General features: G+C 53.0%; 1 protein-coding gene and 1 long non-coding RNA gene across 3 annotated transcripts in view; one reads left to right on the top strand and one right to left on the bottom strand.

Annotated features, from left to right (window-relative positions):
- Positions 1 to 4,474: 4,474 nt before the first annotated feature.
- KLF2 (KLF transcription factor 2) lies at positions 4,475 to 6,990 on the bottom strand. Its single transcript, XM_030880274.3, has 3 exons — positions 6,685 to 6,990; positions 5,680 to 6,499; positions 4,475 to 5,130 (listed from the first exon to the last, which is right to left on the bottom strand). The coding sequence occupies exons 1-3, from the start codon at positions 6,757 to 6,759 to the stop codon at positions 4,955 to 4,957; spliced, it is 1,071 nt and encodes a 356-aa protein (XP_030736134.1). The 5' UTR covers positions 6,760 to 6,990; the 3' UTR covers positions 4,475 to 4,954.
- The window catches only part of LOC132597132 (uncharacterized), a 58,660-nt gene continuing 49,837 nt past the window's right edge, over positions 6,074 to 14,896 (top strand). For both annotated transcript variants that reach the window (XR_009563530.2, XR_009563529.2), the window contains exon 1: positions 6,074 to 6,796. This is a non-coding gene — a long non-coding RNA (uncharacterized lncRNA). The remainder of the gene's footprint in view (positions 6,797 to 14,896) is intronic.

Genomic DNA, 14,896 nt, shown 5'->3' with positions numbered 1-14,896 from the left:
TTCTTATTACAACATCTCAGGGAACTCCATTCACCTAGCCAGGCTGCCCCCCGACACCTGTGTTTCCTGACCCCATTTCTCCCTGCCCAAGATTTTCCCGGAAAGTGAGTTTTCTGGGATATTCAGACGGAAGCCTCGAAGGAACTCACTGGGGCTTCCAGGAACCCCCAGACTGTGTGCGTGGAAGAAAACAAGGCGAGCTTGATGCAGTTTAGCATGTAGATGTTTCCAGGCATGGGTAGGAGCTGTGACGTCAAGATTGGACCAACCTGAGTTGGAGCCCTCACTCCACCACCTACACCCACACCGGGCAAGGGGCTAGCCTTCCTCTCTCCGCACCAGATTTCTGCATTTGGAAAATGAGGGTGGCTATTCCACTCCCCCAAACCCCCCAGCTTGGTGGGAAGGTTGAAAGAGAGAATTTGTATTAAGTGCCCGGGATGAAAGCACCTGCCCCAGCCTGAAGCTCAGCTCAAGTTCACGCTGGGTTAGTCATTCAACAAACTTTTGTTGACAGTGGCTGTGGTTGAAGAGGCAAGGCTGAGTCACTTCTGAGTCACTCCTGCTTCCCCAGGACTCAGATCAGTGCTGAGGAATTGGGAGCATTTGCTGAATGAATGAGTGGAGGGGAGAGAGAGAGAGAGAGAGAGAGAGAGAGAGAGAGAGAATGAGACAGAGGTGGAGAGAAGGGAAGGGAGAGAGATGATTGAGAGAAAGATTATCTATCATCTATCCATCCTATCTATCCATCCATCCATCCACCTTTCTATCTATCTATCTATCATCTATCTATCTATCCATCCGTCTGTCGGTCCGTCCGTCTATCTAGAGACACAGACAGATGGTGGGTAGCAAGACTTGAAATTCACACACACCAATCTCACAGGGGAGACTCACCCTGCAGTCCACACCCCAGTGCTGGGCACTCATCTCCCTGTCTGTCATTCCATCCCCGCAGCACCACCCTCACCTCCCAGCCGAGGAAACAGGCCCGCAAGGCAGCGCTGAGGGCTTCCATGGGAGAGAATGGTTTTGCCTAAGCCGTGGTACTCACTGTGGGCGATTCTGCACCCTCCCCCTCCAGGGGACACTTGGAGACATTTTTGTTGTCACAACTGCAGGACTGCAGGGCTGGGGGTGCTACTGGCATCTCCTGGGTCGAGACCAGAAATGCTGCTGAACACCCTACAATGTGCAGGACAGTCCCCCAGAGTAAAGAAGGATGCGGCCTCAGATGTCAGCAGTGTCGAGATTGAGAAGCCCTGTATGAATTATTTGGAAAAGAATTTATGTATCTTCGTAGCTCACACTGCACACCAGAAGAAATTCCCGATGGGTTAGATGGTATAAACCAGGCTGATCCCTCAGTGTTTGTGTTACCTCTTCTCTCCCTCCCACTCAGTTTCTGTATTTAAATACGTGCAGCATCCTAGCACCTCAGGTCAGATAGTTAACAGATGCAAAGCGTCTCACGTGTCCACAGAACTCCCTAACCCAGTGGTTCTCAAACTGGAGTGAACCTGCTTTCAGGGGACACTGGCAGTGTCTGGAGATATTTTTGGTTGTCACAACTCGGGGGCGTAGGTGCTGCTGGTATCGAGCGGGTGGAGGCCAGGGATGCTGCTAACGTCCTACAGTGCACAGGGCAGCGTCTACCACCGAGGATGATCCAGCCCCGATGTTGATGATCATGGGGTTGAGAAACCCCTGTGCTTGTCACACACCAGCTCAGCGTGGGTCCAGGCTATCAGAGACACCTGGTGCTGGTGCCTTTGAGAGCCATTCATCTCTGGCTTGCTGCCTTGAAACTCCCCAGGGTGTGGCTAAGCCTGGGTGCTAGCTCAGCTTTGCTGAAGGGGTAGGTGCTGAGTCAGGCATGTGCTGGGACTCACCTGACCCTCTGAAGGCTCTCCCTCCCCCCACTTCACACCACATCATTCTAGGATGCCTGGGGCTCCCTGACATACAGGAAACTCCTAGTAGAAAAACAGCTCCTGTATCCTTCCCCCATCACTGGAGTCACTCTTGGGAGAGCATTTTGGCAATGCCCAAAGTCCTCCAAAACTGTCATCCTTTCCAACCCCGGGGGACAATCTGAAATGTGGCCCAGTGTGTACATACAGATGCCCAGCGCTTGTTTGCATAAGCAACTTCTGGCACGTCCAAATGTTATATTATGCAGCCATTTAAAATAATAAAAACATATTGTGGAGGAAAATATATGGAAAAATGGTTATAACTTTTCCTGGAAAAAAAAAGAGGATACAGTGAGAGTCACAGCCATGCAAAAACAATTCAACCACTGACCAGAAACCCCTTCCTCCAAAAAACTTTGACGAAAATTGGGTTGTAGAATGCAGGGCAAAAAAATTTTTTTTTCTTTGATATTTTATATTTTCTCAAGTGGACACCAGGAAGGAATAGTGTTCTGTGTCTTGTCACAGGGATGGGGACAGGGCCCAGCAGTGAGGTTTTATTCATACTTTTCTCTGGGTGGCATCTGTCATGGAAACTTGCGTCCTGGGATGGCGCCCCCTCCTTGCTAGTAAAAGGGATGAATGATGATCTTTTAGGAACTCGAGCAGGTGTTTCAGCCGCGGCACTAACGGCACTGAGACCGAATGGTTCTCTGTGGAGGGGGCTACCTTGTGCCTTCTACGATGTTTCTGCAGCATCCCTGGCTCCCGCCCACTAGATGCTAGCAGCATCCCCCAGTTGTGAAAACCCCAAATATCTCAAGACTGGGTTGCAACTGGCTGAGAACCACCCATCCAGAAGCTATTTGAAGGAAGTCAACATTTGGGTTTCAGAAAGGGGCAGAGAAAACGATGAGGGAGTGTTTCTGCATTAATCAGTGCAAGCCAGCTCTTTGCCGGCCCCGTGTCTTGCTGAAACGTGTCTTGCTGAAACGCACTGCTGCGTAGGAGCCTGACACTTTCTATTGTATCAGTTGGAGGCACTCAGGAAACAGAAACTCAGCAGCTTCAGTCCCCTTACAAGTGGCCTCTCATTGGATTCAGAGGCCTCTGGGAGGTGTTTTCGAGCAAGCCAGAAACATGGCTTTACCCGTGCGTTTAAAAACTCAACGAGAAAGACCGGAGGACCGTACCAAAAAGTTATTTAAAATCTCTTGCGAGTCTTCTACTCCTACTGCCTCTGAGACCAGCTCTGAGCAAAGAGGGGCGTTTCCACGGATTGAGGGGGCCAGTGCTCTGCTCTGGAATAGTTTTTTGCAAAAGCTGCAGAGAGAGGGTACAGAGGCTTACACACACGCACACTCACACACCCCATCGCCAGCGGAAGTGGGCCCAGGCTCTTTACTCGAGAAAGATGCATCAGATTGTCATCTCCCATTTCTGCTTTTTGTGGATTACCAAACGCTCTCAGCTGTTTCCAGGGCTGCCGTCAGGGGTAGGGGGTGGGGAGGAAGGATGAAGAGAGGGAGGAAGGGAGGAAATCCCAGCCTCTGTCGCAATAGGGCAAGAGTGTTTTAAAACAGGCGCTGCTTACAAGCTATTTTCACTTTCTGGAAAGAACTTATGCAATTGTTAGTGGCCATGGTTACCCACCCAGGGCCCCCAGAAGGGGGAAGAGGAGGGGGAACCTGCCAGGGAGAGGCACCTCCTCGCCTGATTGAGGTATTCAGGGTGCTGTACAGGGGTCCTCCCTTGCTCACGAGGTACATTTCTGGAGTGGCCGCCTCCAGCCAGCAAGGCTGGGGCTCTGATGTGACTCCTTCACACAAGGGCAGCTGCAGGGGAGGGTCTTATAACCCTCTACCACCAGCAACAGGTGGGTTGTTGCAGAAATCCCTCTAGTGGGATTCAGGGACCCCTGGGAAGCAGCCAGACCAGGCTGGCACCCTGACACCACTGTTCCATAGCTACCTCTCTGGGCCTCTGCTCAACTGGAAAAGCGTACTCACCATCCATGACCCTCAAACGTGGATTTCATTTTTTTCTAACAGGATGGGGAACTCATCTTAAAAATAAAAAACAAAAAATTCTGCTAAAAGGCAAGACTAGTGAAAGGCAAAACAGGTCAGAAACTCAGCATTTTGCCCCTTCTGAAGGAAAAAAAAAAAAAAAAGTCTGCACACTACAGAAGTTTGGCTAAAACCTCAGAAGCTTCCAAAAGGAGGTAAGGCTTTTTTCAGCCCAGGGGAGGCCACGTCAGTGGGACCAGCAGTTTCTCCAGCTCTGGGGAAAAAGAGGCAATTTATGGCTCAGGGAACAACCTTAAAATAACTCTCCCTCAGTCCTAAAAGGCAGTGTTTAAATTTATAGAAAAACCCACAGGTTCCTGGCAGCTGGGGGCTGCAGCTGGCAACCCCAGATGCTGGCCAGGGCAGGACCCACTTCACCCTGCCTCTGCCAGGCTGCCCTCCGTCAAAGCTGCCCGTTCCCCCCAGCCCCTCCCAAGTGTCCCAAGCCCCCAGCTTCCAAGCAGCCAGACCAGTGCTGTGATTTTTTTCAAAAGATGCAAAACTTTTTTTTTTTTAATTAAAAAACAGCAAAATCTTATAAAAATGAACCAGGCAGTCAAAATGCCCACCTGTCTTCCTATTTACAGTAATACAATATCTGTCACAGTCATTATGTACAATATTATAAAAAATGTTGCACAGTACAAATTAAGGCTGTATTTTTCACGAGGCATCAAGCCTCGATCCTCTAGTGTAGACCCGGCAGGGGGGAAGACGACACTTAATTATTGCACCATTTTGAAAACAAAACTCGTCAAGGAGGATTGTGGTCTTCTCCCACCGGGCCTTCAGTCTCTGATGGGGGCCGGGCGTCGCCGTCGTCGTCGTGGGGGGAGCCCCCTCGGTGGCCACGCTGTGCCCGGCCCGGTCCTCTGGGCCCAATAAATACCAGTCACAGTTTGGAAGGGGGCCGTGCCCGGCGCGTGGGACCCGCCACGGCCGCGCGCGGGTGGGCGGGGGGCGTCCAGGCTACATGTGCCGCTTCATGTGCAGAGCCAGGTGGTCCGAGCGTGAGAAGGCACGGTCGCACAGGTGGCACTGGAAGGGCCGGTGGCCCGTGTGCTTGCGGTAGTGGCGCGTGAGTTCGTCGGATCGCGCAAACTTCCAGCCGCAGCCGTCCCAGTTGCAGTGATAGGGCTTTTCGCCTGCAGGGAGGGGGCGAGAGCCGGCCTTAGTTTCCCTCCCGCCTGTGGCTCTGATACTCACAGACACTCACCCTGATTAGTGGCTACTCGGGCGCGCACAACCTACCCCTAACCAGCTCTCTGAAGGGCGCCCCGCTATGTTTTGAACCTCTAGGGATCCTAGGCACGTTATCTCCCATTCCCGGGTCTCCTGATCCTCACTCCCCAGGGGTCCTAAGCGCGCACAGTCCGCTCTGCAGTGTCTTTCAGCCACGCCCCCGGGGGGCTCCTAAGCTTGCACCTTCCCCCCCCCCCGACAGGCTGAGACATAGCATCCCCCTAGGTTTCGTAAGTGTGCATGCCTGCCCAAAGTACCGAGCCACATTCCCAGGAGGGTCCTAAGCGCGCGCCCCGTCCCCAGGGTCCGGAGCCACGCCCCCAGCCAAGCCCCAGGGGGCTAAGACCTTGCCCCCTCCCCAACCTCTGGGCCACGCCCTCTGGGGGGGCTCCTAAGCACGCCCTTCCTCCAGCTCCCCCCGCATTGGTCCCCAGCCCGTGCTCGCTGCCCACCTGTATGCGTGCGCAGGTGCGCCTTGAGGTGGGAGCTCTTGGTATAGGTCTTGCCGCAGCCCGCGTAACTGCAGGTGTGCGTGGCGGTGCGTTTGCGCGGCCAGGACCGCCGGCCGCGCTTGGGCTTGGCCTCCAGCAGCTCCAGCGGAGACGCGGGCGGCGTGAGGAGACCTCGGGCGGCTGGCGGCGCCAAGCCCAGAGCTGCGGCGGCGGCGGCCGCGTCGTCGAAGAGGCCGAAGGCCGCGGGCGCGGGCGGCGCGTAATGCAGGCCGGGCCCGGGCGCGCCGAAGCCGGGGCCACCGAAGGGAGGCGGGAAGGGGGCGCGCGCGCCGGGCGCGGGGAGGCGCGCGGGGCCGTCTGGGCTGAGCGGTGGCGTGTCGGGCGGTGGCGGGGGGCGGCCCCCGGGGCCTCGCATGCACGCAGCTGCCGGGCCCGGGGCACCCTCGCGCTTGAGGCCCCGAGGTCCGCGGGCCAGGCCCGGCGCGCAGCCGTAGCCGCCGCCGCCGTCTGCCTCGGGGGGTTCGGCTTTCACCAGGCGGCCCGGCGGCGCCAGCAGGAAGCGACCGTGCAGCGCTGGCCCCGGCGGCACGTCCAGCTCGGGCCGCAGTAGCTCGGACACCAAACCGCCCGCGGGGGCGCCGTAGGGAGGAGGGGCGCCGGGCTCAGTGTAGTAGAACGCAGGCGGCGGGGGCGGCGGCGGCGGCGGCTCCGGGGCGGACTCAGCGCCCAGGCCGTCCAGCCCCATGGACAGGATGAAGTCCAGCACGCTGTTGAGGTCGTCGTCCGTGCCGCCTGCCTCGGGCTCTGCGCGCGGCCAGCGCTGCGGGTGACAGAGCGATAGGCGCGGGCGTGAGCGCGCGGTGGGGCCGGGGATCGCTGCCCGCTGCCTGCGTTCTACTACCCTAAGCCCGCTGTCCCTGCCGCCTGCGTTCTACTACCCCGCAGCCCACGTTCTACTACCCTGAGCCAGCCGCCCCCGCCGCCCGCGGTCCCTGCCGCCCTCACCTCCTGCAGGCCGCGCTCCCGGCACGGGCTGGCGAAAGTGGAGAAGGACGGTAGGATGGGCTCGCTCAGCGCCATGGCTGGGACCCGGGGCTGACGCGGATTCGGGACACCGGTGAGTGGCTGCCCGGAGCCGGGCTGGTCGGGACGCGGGCGGGTGGGGACGACTCTGCGGGCAGCGGCCGGGCCCGCCCAAGCCTTATAGGCGCGGCGCGCGCGGGGGCCGGGCCAAGGCGGCGGCGGCGGAAACGCGTCCCGGATGGGGACGAGCTCCGGGCGCAGCCTAAATTTAGCCGCGGTATATAAGCGGGCGGGCGGCGGCGGCAGTGGCCACTGAGGCCGCCAGGGCCCTGAGCGGCCGGCTCGGCCCATCGTGCGCAGCTAGGCGGCGCCCCCGGCCCAGGCCCGCCCCCGCCTGTCTCCCCGGCGACGGCGTCAACACACGCTCCACAACAGCAGCGTGACGCTCAGGGATCCCCGGGGCACCCCGTGGGCTCCCGCCTGCGGGAGCACAGGGAGGACCTGGAGCGGGGGCGGCATCCGGGGCCTGCAGGGATCCCTGATGGATGGGGAGATGGGCCCCCGCAGCCACAGAGGGGTCCACAGAATCCTAGGTGGATGCGGTTAACTGGGTCCCGCGAGCTCAGAGTGGCTTTCCGCGGACTCAGCTCCTCATTTTCTGCGAACCCACCAAGCCTGATCCACTGTTATGCCCACCACTCTGTCAAAAACCTTGCATGATGACAGCAAGAAATGTTAAGTCTTTGAGACGCTCTCCCTCAAGGAAGCCCTTCAGGGCGGGGAAACTGAGGCTTAGGAGGTGCTGGGAGACGCTTGAGGTCCTACAGCTGCCAGCAGGCCTGGTGCCTTTACTGACTCACGTAAGCGAGGAGACTCATGACAACGAATCTAACAACACAGACCCAGCACCAGAGGGACCACAGGGAACAAGCCATCCCTGTGAGCATGTAAACACCCGCCACCACCACCACCCCCCGCCACCAGATGCCCCACACCAGGCATGGGGCCTGCCAGGAACGGACTGTTACTCCTGCTGTTACTGTGTGCTGGCCTTGTGTGGGCACTGGGAACACGTTTGCCAACAGGCAGACAAATCCCCTTACCCTTGGGGCTTTCACTGTAGTGGGGGATGGGGGCGGAGAAGTGAAATAAACAACTATATTGGGGAAGGCAGGGGAGGGAGATGGGTAGTGAGTGTGTGTGGGAGGGGAGAAAGAGGATGGTGGAATTGTGAACCCATCTCCCAGGAGGAGATGTGTGAATCAAGACCTGGGGAAAAGGGGAGCCAAGTGGGTATCAGAGGGAGAGCATCTCATGGTGTAACCTGGAGCCAGTATCCAGCCCTGGTCTCTTGATCCCAGAACCCATATTCAGGCCTGGAGGTGTCCATGGTCAGCCACAGTCCCACGGCCAGGTGGTAAGGGGTGCAGGCAGCTCCTGACCTGGAAGCCTTCCCTGGGGGCCAGGAGGGTTTTGTCACTGACAGCATCTGGACCCCCGCAGCCCAGGGACACTGCAGGGGGTCGCCTTGGCATCACAGAGGCACCAAGAGACCACTCTGGGGTCCACAGTCCTGGACCCTCCCAGCTGGAAGGAGCCTCAGAGGTGTGCCATCTCATCGTGATTCATCAGATTGTGGGTTAGGCAAAAACTTGTTGATAAGCCCTATTTGCCAGGTGTGGGGCACCCAGAGGTGCTTCAGTCCCAAGCACAGTTGCTGGGGTGGTAGTAGTGCAGGGATCCCCTCTGCAGCTTTCCCGGGCTGCTGGAGATTTCAACTTGAGCTCCAAGATGCTTCCTGCGGCTGCCACTGTGATGGTTGAGAGTCAGCCTCGGCCACTGACCACTCTCTGTGTGACCGTGAGCAAGTGGCTCTGCCTCTCTGGGCTCACTTCCTAATCTTGAGAAATGCAGAATATAATAGTACCTTACCCCAAAGGGATATCACGAGGGTCACGCGGGTGATTTCTCTTTGGTGGAAATGTTGACGATATCCTGTGAGCTCACTCAAGTGCTGGTTAGATGAGCTTTGCTCACTGCCATTCCGTTCTCTGGGCCTCAGTGTCCCTGAATGAGAACGAGGGGAAGTTGAAGGGAATCAAATTTGTTTCCCAGGATGTATAATTCTCGGTCAGTTGCGGACCTCTGCTCCAATGGCGCCTGGGGCCTCCCCTCAGCCTCAGCTAGCTCCTGCCGCTCTCTCCAGCCCATCCCCGTCCCTTCCTATTCTGTTTCCTTGCCAGTTCTGGAACACACCAAGCACATTCCTCCCTCCAGGCTTTGTACTTGCTGTGCCTTCCATCAAGCGTTCAGTCCTCTCACTTTCCACTAGCTTGGCTCAGGCTTATCTCCTGCCCCCTCCCCCCCAAACTAATGAACTTTATTTTTATAGAGCAGCAACAGGTTTACAGAAAAAAATGATCAGAAAGTACAAAGAGTTCCCATATATCCCCTCCCAAGGCACAGTTTCCCCTATTATTAACGTCTTGCTTTGGCGTGATACCTTTGTTACATATTGATACGTTATTATCCAGCCAATGTCGATACATTTTTATGAACTCAAGCCCACAGTTTACTTTAGGGTTCACTCTTTGTGTTGGACATTCTGTGGGTTTCAACAAATGCATAGTGACATGTATCTGCTGTTACATCATATAGAACTATATAGAACTATCATATAGAACTGTTTTCACTGCCCTAAAAATCCATCCCTCCCTCCCTTCTAAGTCCTGGTTAGGTTCCGTAGTTTTACCTTTTGCAGAATGTCATAGAGCTGGAACCACACCATATGTAGCTTTTTCAGAGTCTCCTTTCACTTAGCAGTATGCATTTAAGATTCCTCCATGTCTTTTGGTGGCTTGACAGCTCCTTTCTTTTTATCAATGAATAATATTCCATGGTATGGATGTCCCACAGTTTGTCCATTCAACTATTGAAGGACATCTTGGTTGCTCCCAGTTTGGGGCCATCGAGTTGCTATTGAATAGGCATTGAATATGGCGGCTATAAACATTCATGTGCAGGTTTTTGCCTGGACATAAGTTTTCAAATTAATTGGATAAATACCTAGGAACACAATTGATGGAATGTAGGATAAGACTCTGTTTAGCTTAGTTAAGAGACCACCAAACTGTCTTCCAAAGTAGCTGTACCACCAGCGATGAACGAATGAGAGTTCCTGTTGCTCCACATCCTCATCAGCATTTAGTGGTGTTGGTTTTTTATATTTCAGCCGTTCTAATAGGTGTTTGGTGGTATCTCATTGTTGTTTTAATTTGCAATCCCCTGATGATATCTGATGTGGAGCCCCTTTTCATATGCTTGTTTGCCATCTGTATATTTTCTTTGGTGAGGGGTCTGTTCAGATCTTTGGCCCAGTTTTTAACTGGGTTTTTTATTTTCTTATTGGACTTTAAGAATCCTTTGTATATTTTGGACACGAGTCCTTTACCTGGTAGGTGTTTTGCAAAGATTTTCTCCCAGTCTGTGGCTTGTCTTTTGATTCTCTTAACGGTGCCTTTTGCAGAACAGAAGTTTTTCATTTTAATGAAGCCCAGCTTATCAGTTTTTCCTTTCACAGACTGTGCTCTTGGTCTCGTATCTAAAAAGTCAGTGCCAAACCCAAGGTCATCTCGATTTTCCCCTATGTTGTCATCTAGAAGATTTACAGTTTTGCATTTTACATTGAAGTGAATGATCCATTTTGAGTTAATCTTGTTGTTGTTGTTTGGCTGGTTTTTTGTTTTGTTTTGTTTTGTTGCACGTGGATACCCAGTGGTTCCAGCACACTTTGTTGAAAAGGCTGTGTCCTCAGCTCATCTGACTGTGCGTTTCAGTGTAAATGTAGGCTCTCCAGGCTCCACCCCCACCCACCGGGCCGCAAATAGTACCCTTCCCCAGGCCATATAGTTCCTTCCTCCACCCCCTCTTTTCTGTTGTTGTTGTTCTGCGGCACTTTTCACCATTGGTCATTATTTTTATCTACCCGTTTGCTTTTCTTCTGTCTCCACCACAAATAGTGTATGAATCACAGGGAGGATGGGAGCCAGGTCTATATTGGATCCATTATGTTCTTCAAGCCCAGTTCAGCACACAGTAGGCGCTCAATAAACGTTCACCAGAGGGATGAACAAGCAAATGAATAGCTACATCTCTTGCGGCTCTTCAGAGGAACTTCTGCAGGTGGCTCTCTGCTCCTGTGGGATTGTCTACACTCTCTCCTCCTCACCCAGCCTCCTGTGCACCTTCTTTGTCACCACGGGTGGTAATAAGTTGAATGTGTCCCCAAAAGATATGTCCATGTCCTCACTCCTGGTACCTGTGAATGTGACTTTAATTGCAAAGAGGGTCTTTGCAGATGTAATTAGGGGTATCAAAATGAGATCATCCTGGGTTAGGATGGGTCCTGTATCCAATGATAAGTGTCCTTATAAGAGAAAGGACACAGAGATACAAATGTAGAGAAGGCCATGTGAAGATGGGGACAGAGATTGGAGCTTTTGTTGCCATAAGCCAAGGAACACCAAAGATTGCCTGGGGTTGCCAGAGGCCAGGAAGGAGGCCTGGGACGGATTTTCCCTCGGAGCCTCATCAGAAGGAACCAACCCTATTGACACCTTAATTTCAGGCTTCTGGCCCCCAGAACTTAAAGAGGATACATTTCTGTTATCTTAAGCCACCGAGTTTGTGTCACTTTGTGGCGGCAGCCCCAGGAAGCTCATACCGTCATGGTAACCAGCTCTTCTGCCTGCCTGCCTGCCTGCCTGGTTCCCTCTTCAGAAAGGGAGCCCCTCAAAGGCAGGGGCCTCCCTTGATTCATCTCTGTGTCCCCCAGGCCCAGCTGTGGACCTGGTGTTGAAACAAACGTGATGTGAGGATGCTGGCCACCCACCAAGGACCTCCCGGGGCAGCGTGAGACACTCCAGCAGAGCACCCGGGGAATGTAACCAGTTACACAGAGCCACGAATGAGTGTAAAGAACGTGGGCTTCAGTTGCCACTTTAGCTGTGTGTCCTTAGGCACATCACACAACCTCTCTGAGCGTCAGTTTCATTGTGAGATATGAGTATTTACTGCCTGATTATAGGCATGGATGAATGAGCCAGATAGAGGGTCTCAGGCAGAGGGAGAGGCTTGGCACAGAGGGGTTCGGAGCATGGCACCTCTCAGGCTGTGGTCCTGTCTCCCTGCTGTCCAGGCTGCACCCACCTGTGTGGGTATGTGTCTTTGTGACGTCTCAGGTGATGATGCTATTGGAGAAAGAGCTCTGGACTCGAAGTCAAGTCCCAGCGCTACCTCTTTCAAGCTGGGCAACTTACTCTTGGCCAAGCTTCCAAGCAGCCTGTCCCACTGCTAAGCGGGGGAGAATAAGGCACATGTCCAAGGATTACATGGTCAGTAAGCAAACTGGTGATGCTGAAGAACGCCGTGGGCACCCTTCTCCCTGTCATGGCTAAGTTCCTAAAGGGTAGGGACTGACTCTGTGTTCATGCCCTGCCAGGCCCCCTCTCCCAGTTGGGAACTTTATGCCTCTTGATGGTGATGCCCTCGTTCTCATCTCTTTCCCAAGGTCTCCCATCCTCTCCTAACAGCCCAACATGAATAATCTAACCTGAGGGGGCAGATAGTTTCCCTCCAATCCATTGGTAATGTTTTGAGCGCTGTGTTCGCACAGATTCTGAGATTACATCCTGGCTCAATGCTGGAAAAGAGTGCTGTGATTGATTAGTGATGTCTCTCCATGACTGATTGGTGATGTCTGTCACTGGTGGAGCCTTGTTGGAGTAGTATGCATGCAGCTTTACATTTACCATCTCTTGTCAGGCTGTCTTTAAGGACCCAGGAAACTTGCAAATCAGAGGTCTTGAGCCTGAACCAAAAATAAATGTGGAGCTCCCTCTCCATGTTCTGCTGGACATGGAGAGGAAGGTAAAAAAGTACACAGCTCCGTTTCTGCCCACAGAGAGCTTACAATCTCCTTTAACCGGGTCCTGGCCATTTCTAGTATCCTTTACTTCTTTCCACTTTTCTTCTAGAGTCTAGACCATCTCTCCCTTTACTAGCTGTTCCGCCCCAAATAGCTATTGTGTGCACTTGGCCCAGCTCCCAAGAGCAAGCACTCAGGAATTCTACAGAAAACACGTCACTTAAAATACAGCTGAGCTTCCAAGACTAATTGTGAATGCTCTAGAGGAATTACAGTCGCATGACAGCAGCAACTGCACGATGACTCCCAGCTGGGGCAGTCGGGGTATTTCTGCTTAAGTTTGCATAAGTTCTTTGCAGCGTGTTGCCAAACTTAGCTCCCCATGTTGCAAAGATGTTTGGCAGCTCGGTGTTTCTCCAGGATGGGAAGTGATGCAGGCAGGGGTGCTCCTGCAAGTGGGCTTTTTTCTGAAGGTCACCACCTTGCCACTGCCGTGCTTGTGGCCAAGGTCCAATGAGAAAGGGCACTTCCCAATTTGCCTCCCTGTCTCTGAGATTTTCTTACTGTTTATGAACAATTAAGTAGTGAGCATGTAGGGAAGGTGCAGAATTGCATGTGGTCGATGACCGATGGATTCCTATGGGGACCCCTCATCATCTCCTCACCAGCCAGACCATGACTATCTCAGTCTCATTGATGCAGGGACATGAGAGGTGGAGGAACATTTATGAAGCACCTACTGTACGAAGAGTAGCCCCTGCTCGCCGCAACTAGAGAAAGCCCGCGCAGCAACGAAGACACAAGGCAGCCAAAAAATAAATAAATACATTTTTTAAAAGCACCTACTGTATGCCAGGTCCTGCATTGAAGAGTTGTATGTGTTTTCTCATTTAATCCTCACAGCAGGTCTGTTTAGTGTGGTGAGCAATGAACAGAAGGGGGGTGCTCAGCCAGAACCCCAGGTCAGATCCTGGCCCTGGCACTTGTATCTCAGTAACTTTGAATGAAGGGCCTTCTCTTTTTGAACCTTTGTTCCTGTCCCATCGAAGGAGCATGAGAATGCCTTGTCACCTGTTGATGAAGATAAGAGACACCCCGTGTAAAGAACTTTCCCTAGAAGAGGCCCTCTGATCCTGGAAGCTGTTTTTATTTGCCTAAATCAAGGGCTGGCACATCCTGACTTGTGGCTTTTTACAAAATATATGTATGAAAATGTCAATAGTATTGCTCTTTTTTTTTTTCCCCCGGTACGCGGGCCTCTCACTGTTGTGGCCTCTCCCGTTGCGGAGCACAGGCTCCGGACGCGCAGGCTCAGCGGCCATGGCTCACGGGCCCAGCCGCTCCGCGGCATGTGGGATCCTCCCGGACCGGGGCACGATCCCGTGTCCCCTGCATCGGCAGGCGGACTCTCAACCACTGCGCCACCAGGGAAGCCCGGTATTGCTCTTTTTTTTAAAAAAATTATTTTATTGAAGTATAGTTGACTTACAATGTTGTGTTAATTTCTGCTGTACAGCAAAGTGTTCTTAATATTTCACGTATACTCCAATGTTAATTATATATGTGTGCATAATTTTTATGGAGGTGAAATTCATATAGTAAAAAAATTAACCATTTTAAAGTGAAAAATTCAGAGGCATTTAGGACATTCTCAGTATTGTGCAACCATCACCTCTATATAGTTCCAGAATATTTCCATCCCCCACAAAGGAAACTCCATCCCCGTCAGCACTCACTCCCCATCCCCTCCTCCCTCAGCCCCTGGTAACTGCGAATCCACTCTCTGTCTCTATAGATTTGCTTATTCTAGATATTTCTTCTAAAGGGAACCGCACACTATGTGACCAAAACAGCTTTTGTTTGGCCAATAGCTAAGCATGTCTTCTTCCTTTATGAATGTTTGGGAAAAAAACCCAAAAGAATACTATTTCATACATGAACATTCTATGAAAATCAAATTTCGGTGTCCATAAATATGTTTTATTGGCATGCAGCCACGCCCATTCATGGAGGTATTGAGACCATGCACAGAAAGAGACTGGATGGTCATATGCAGAAATACTGAATCTCTGGCCCAAAGCTTAGAGAAGTTGATTCCATATGGAGAAGCCAGCAGAGCTACTTTTGGACTCCAGAGTCTGAGCTGGGCTCCCAAACAATCACTGCCTCTCAGTATGCATTTAATAGACCTTTCTGGAATTCTTATTACTGAGCAGGTGCTGGAGAGTGAGCCGTCATCCAGAGTAAGCTGGTCTTTGCCCCTACTTA

Source organism: Globicephala melas, chromosome 3, assembly GCF_963455315.2.
Source record: "Globicephala melas chromosome 3, mGloMel1.2, whole genome shotgun sequence".
Lineage (NCBI taxonomy): Eukaryota > Metazoa > Chordata > Mammalia > Artiodactyla > Delphinidae > Globicephala > Globicephala melas.
This window is presented reverse-complemented; position numbering and strand designations above follow the sequence as displayed.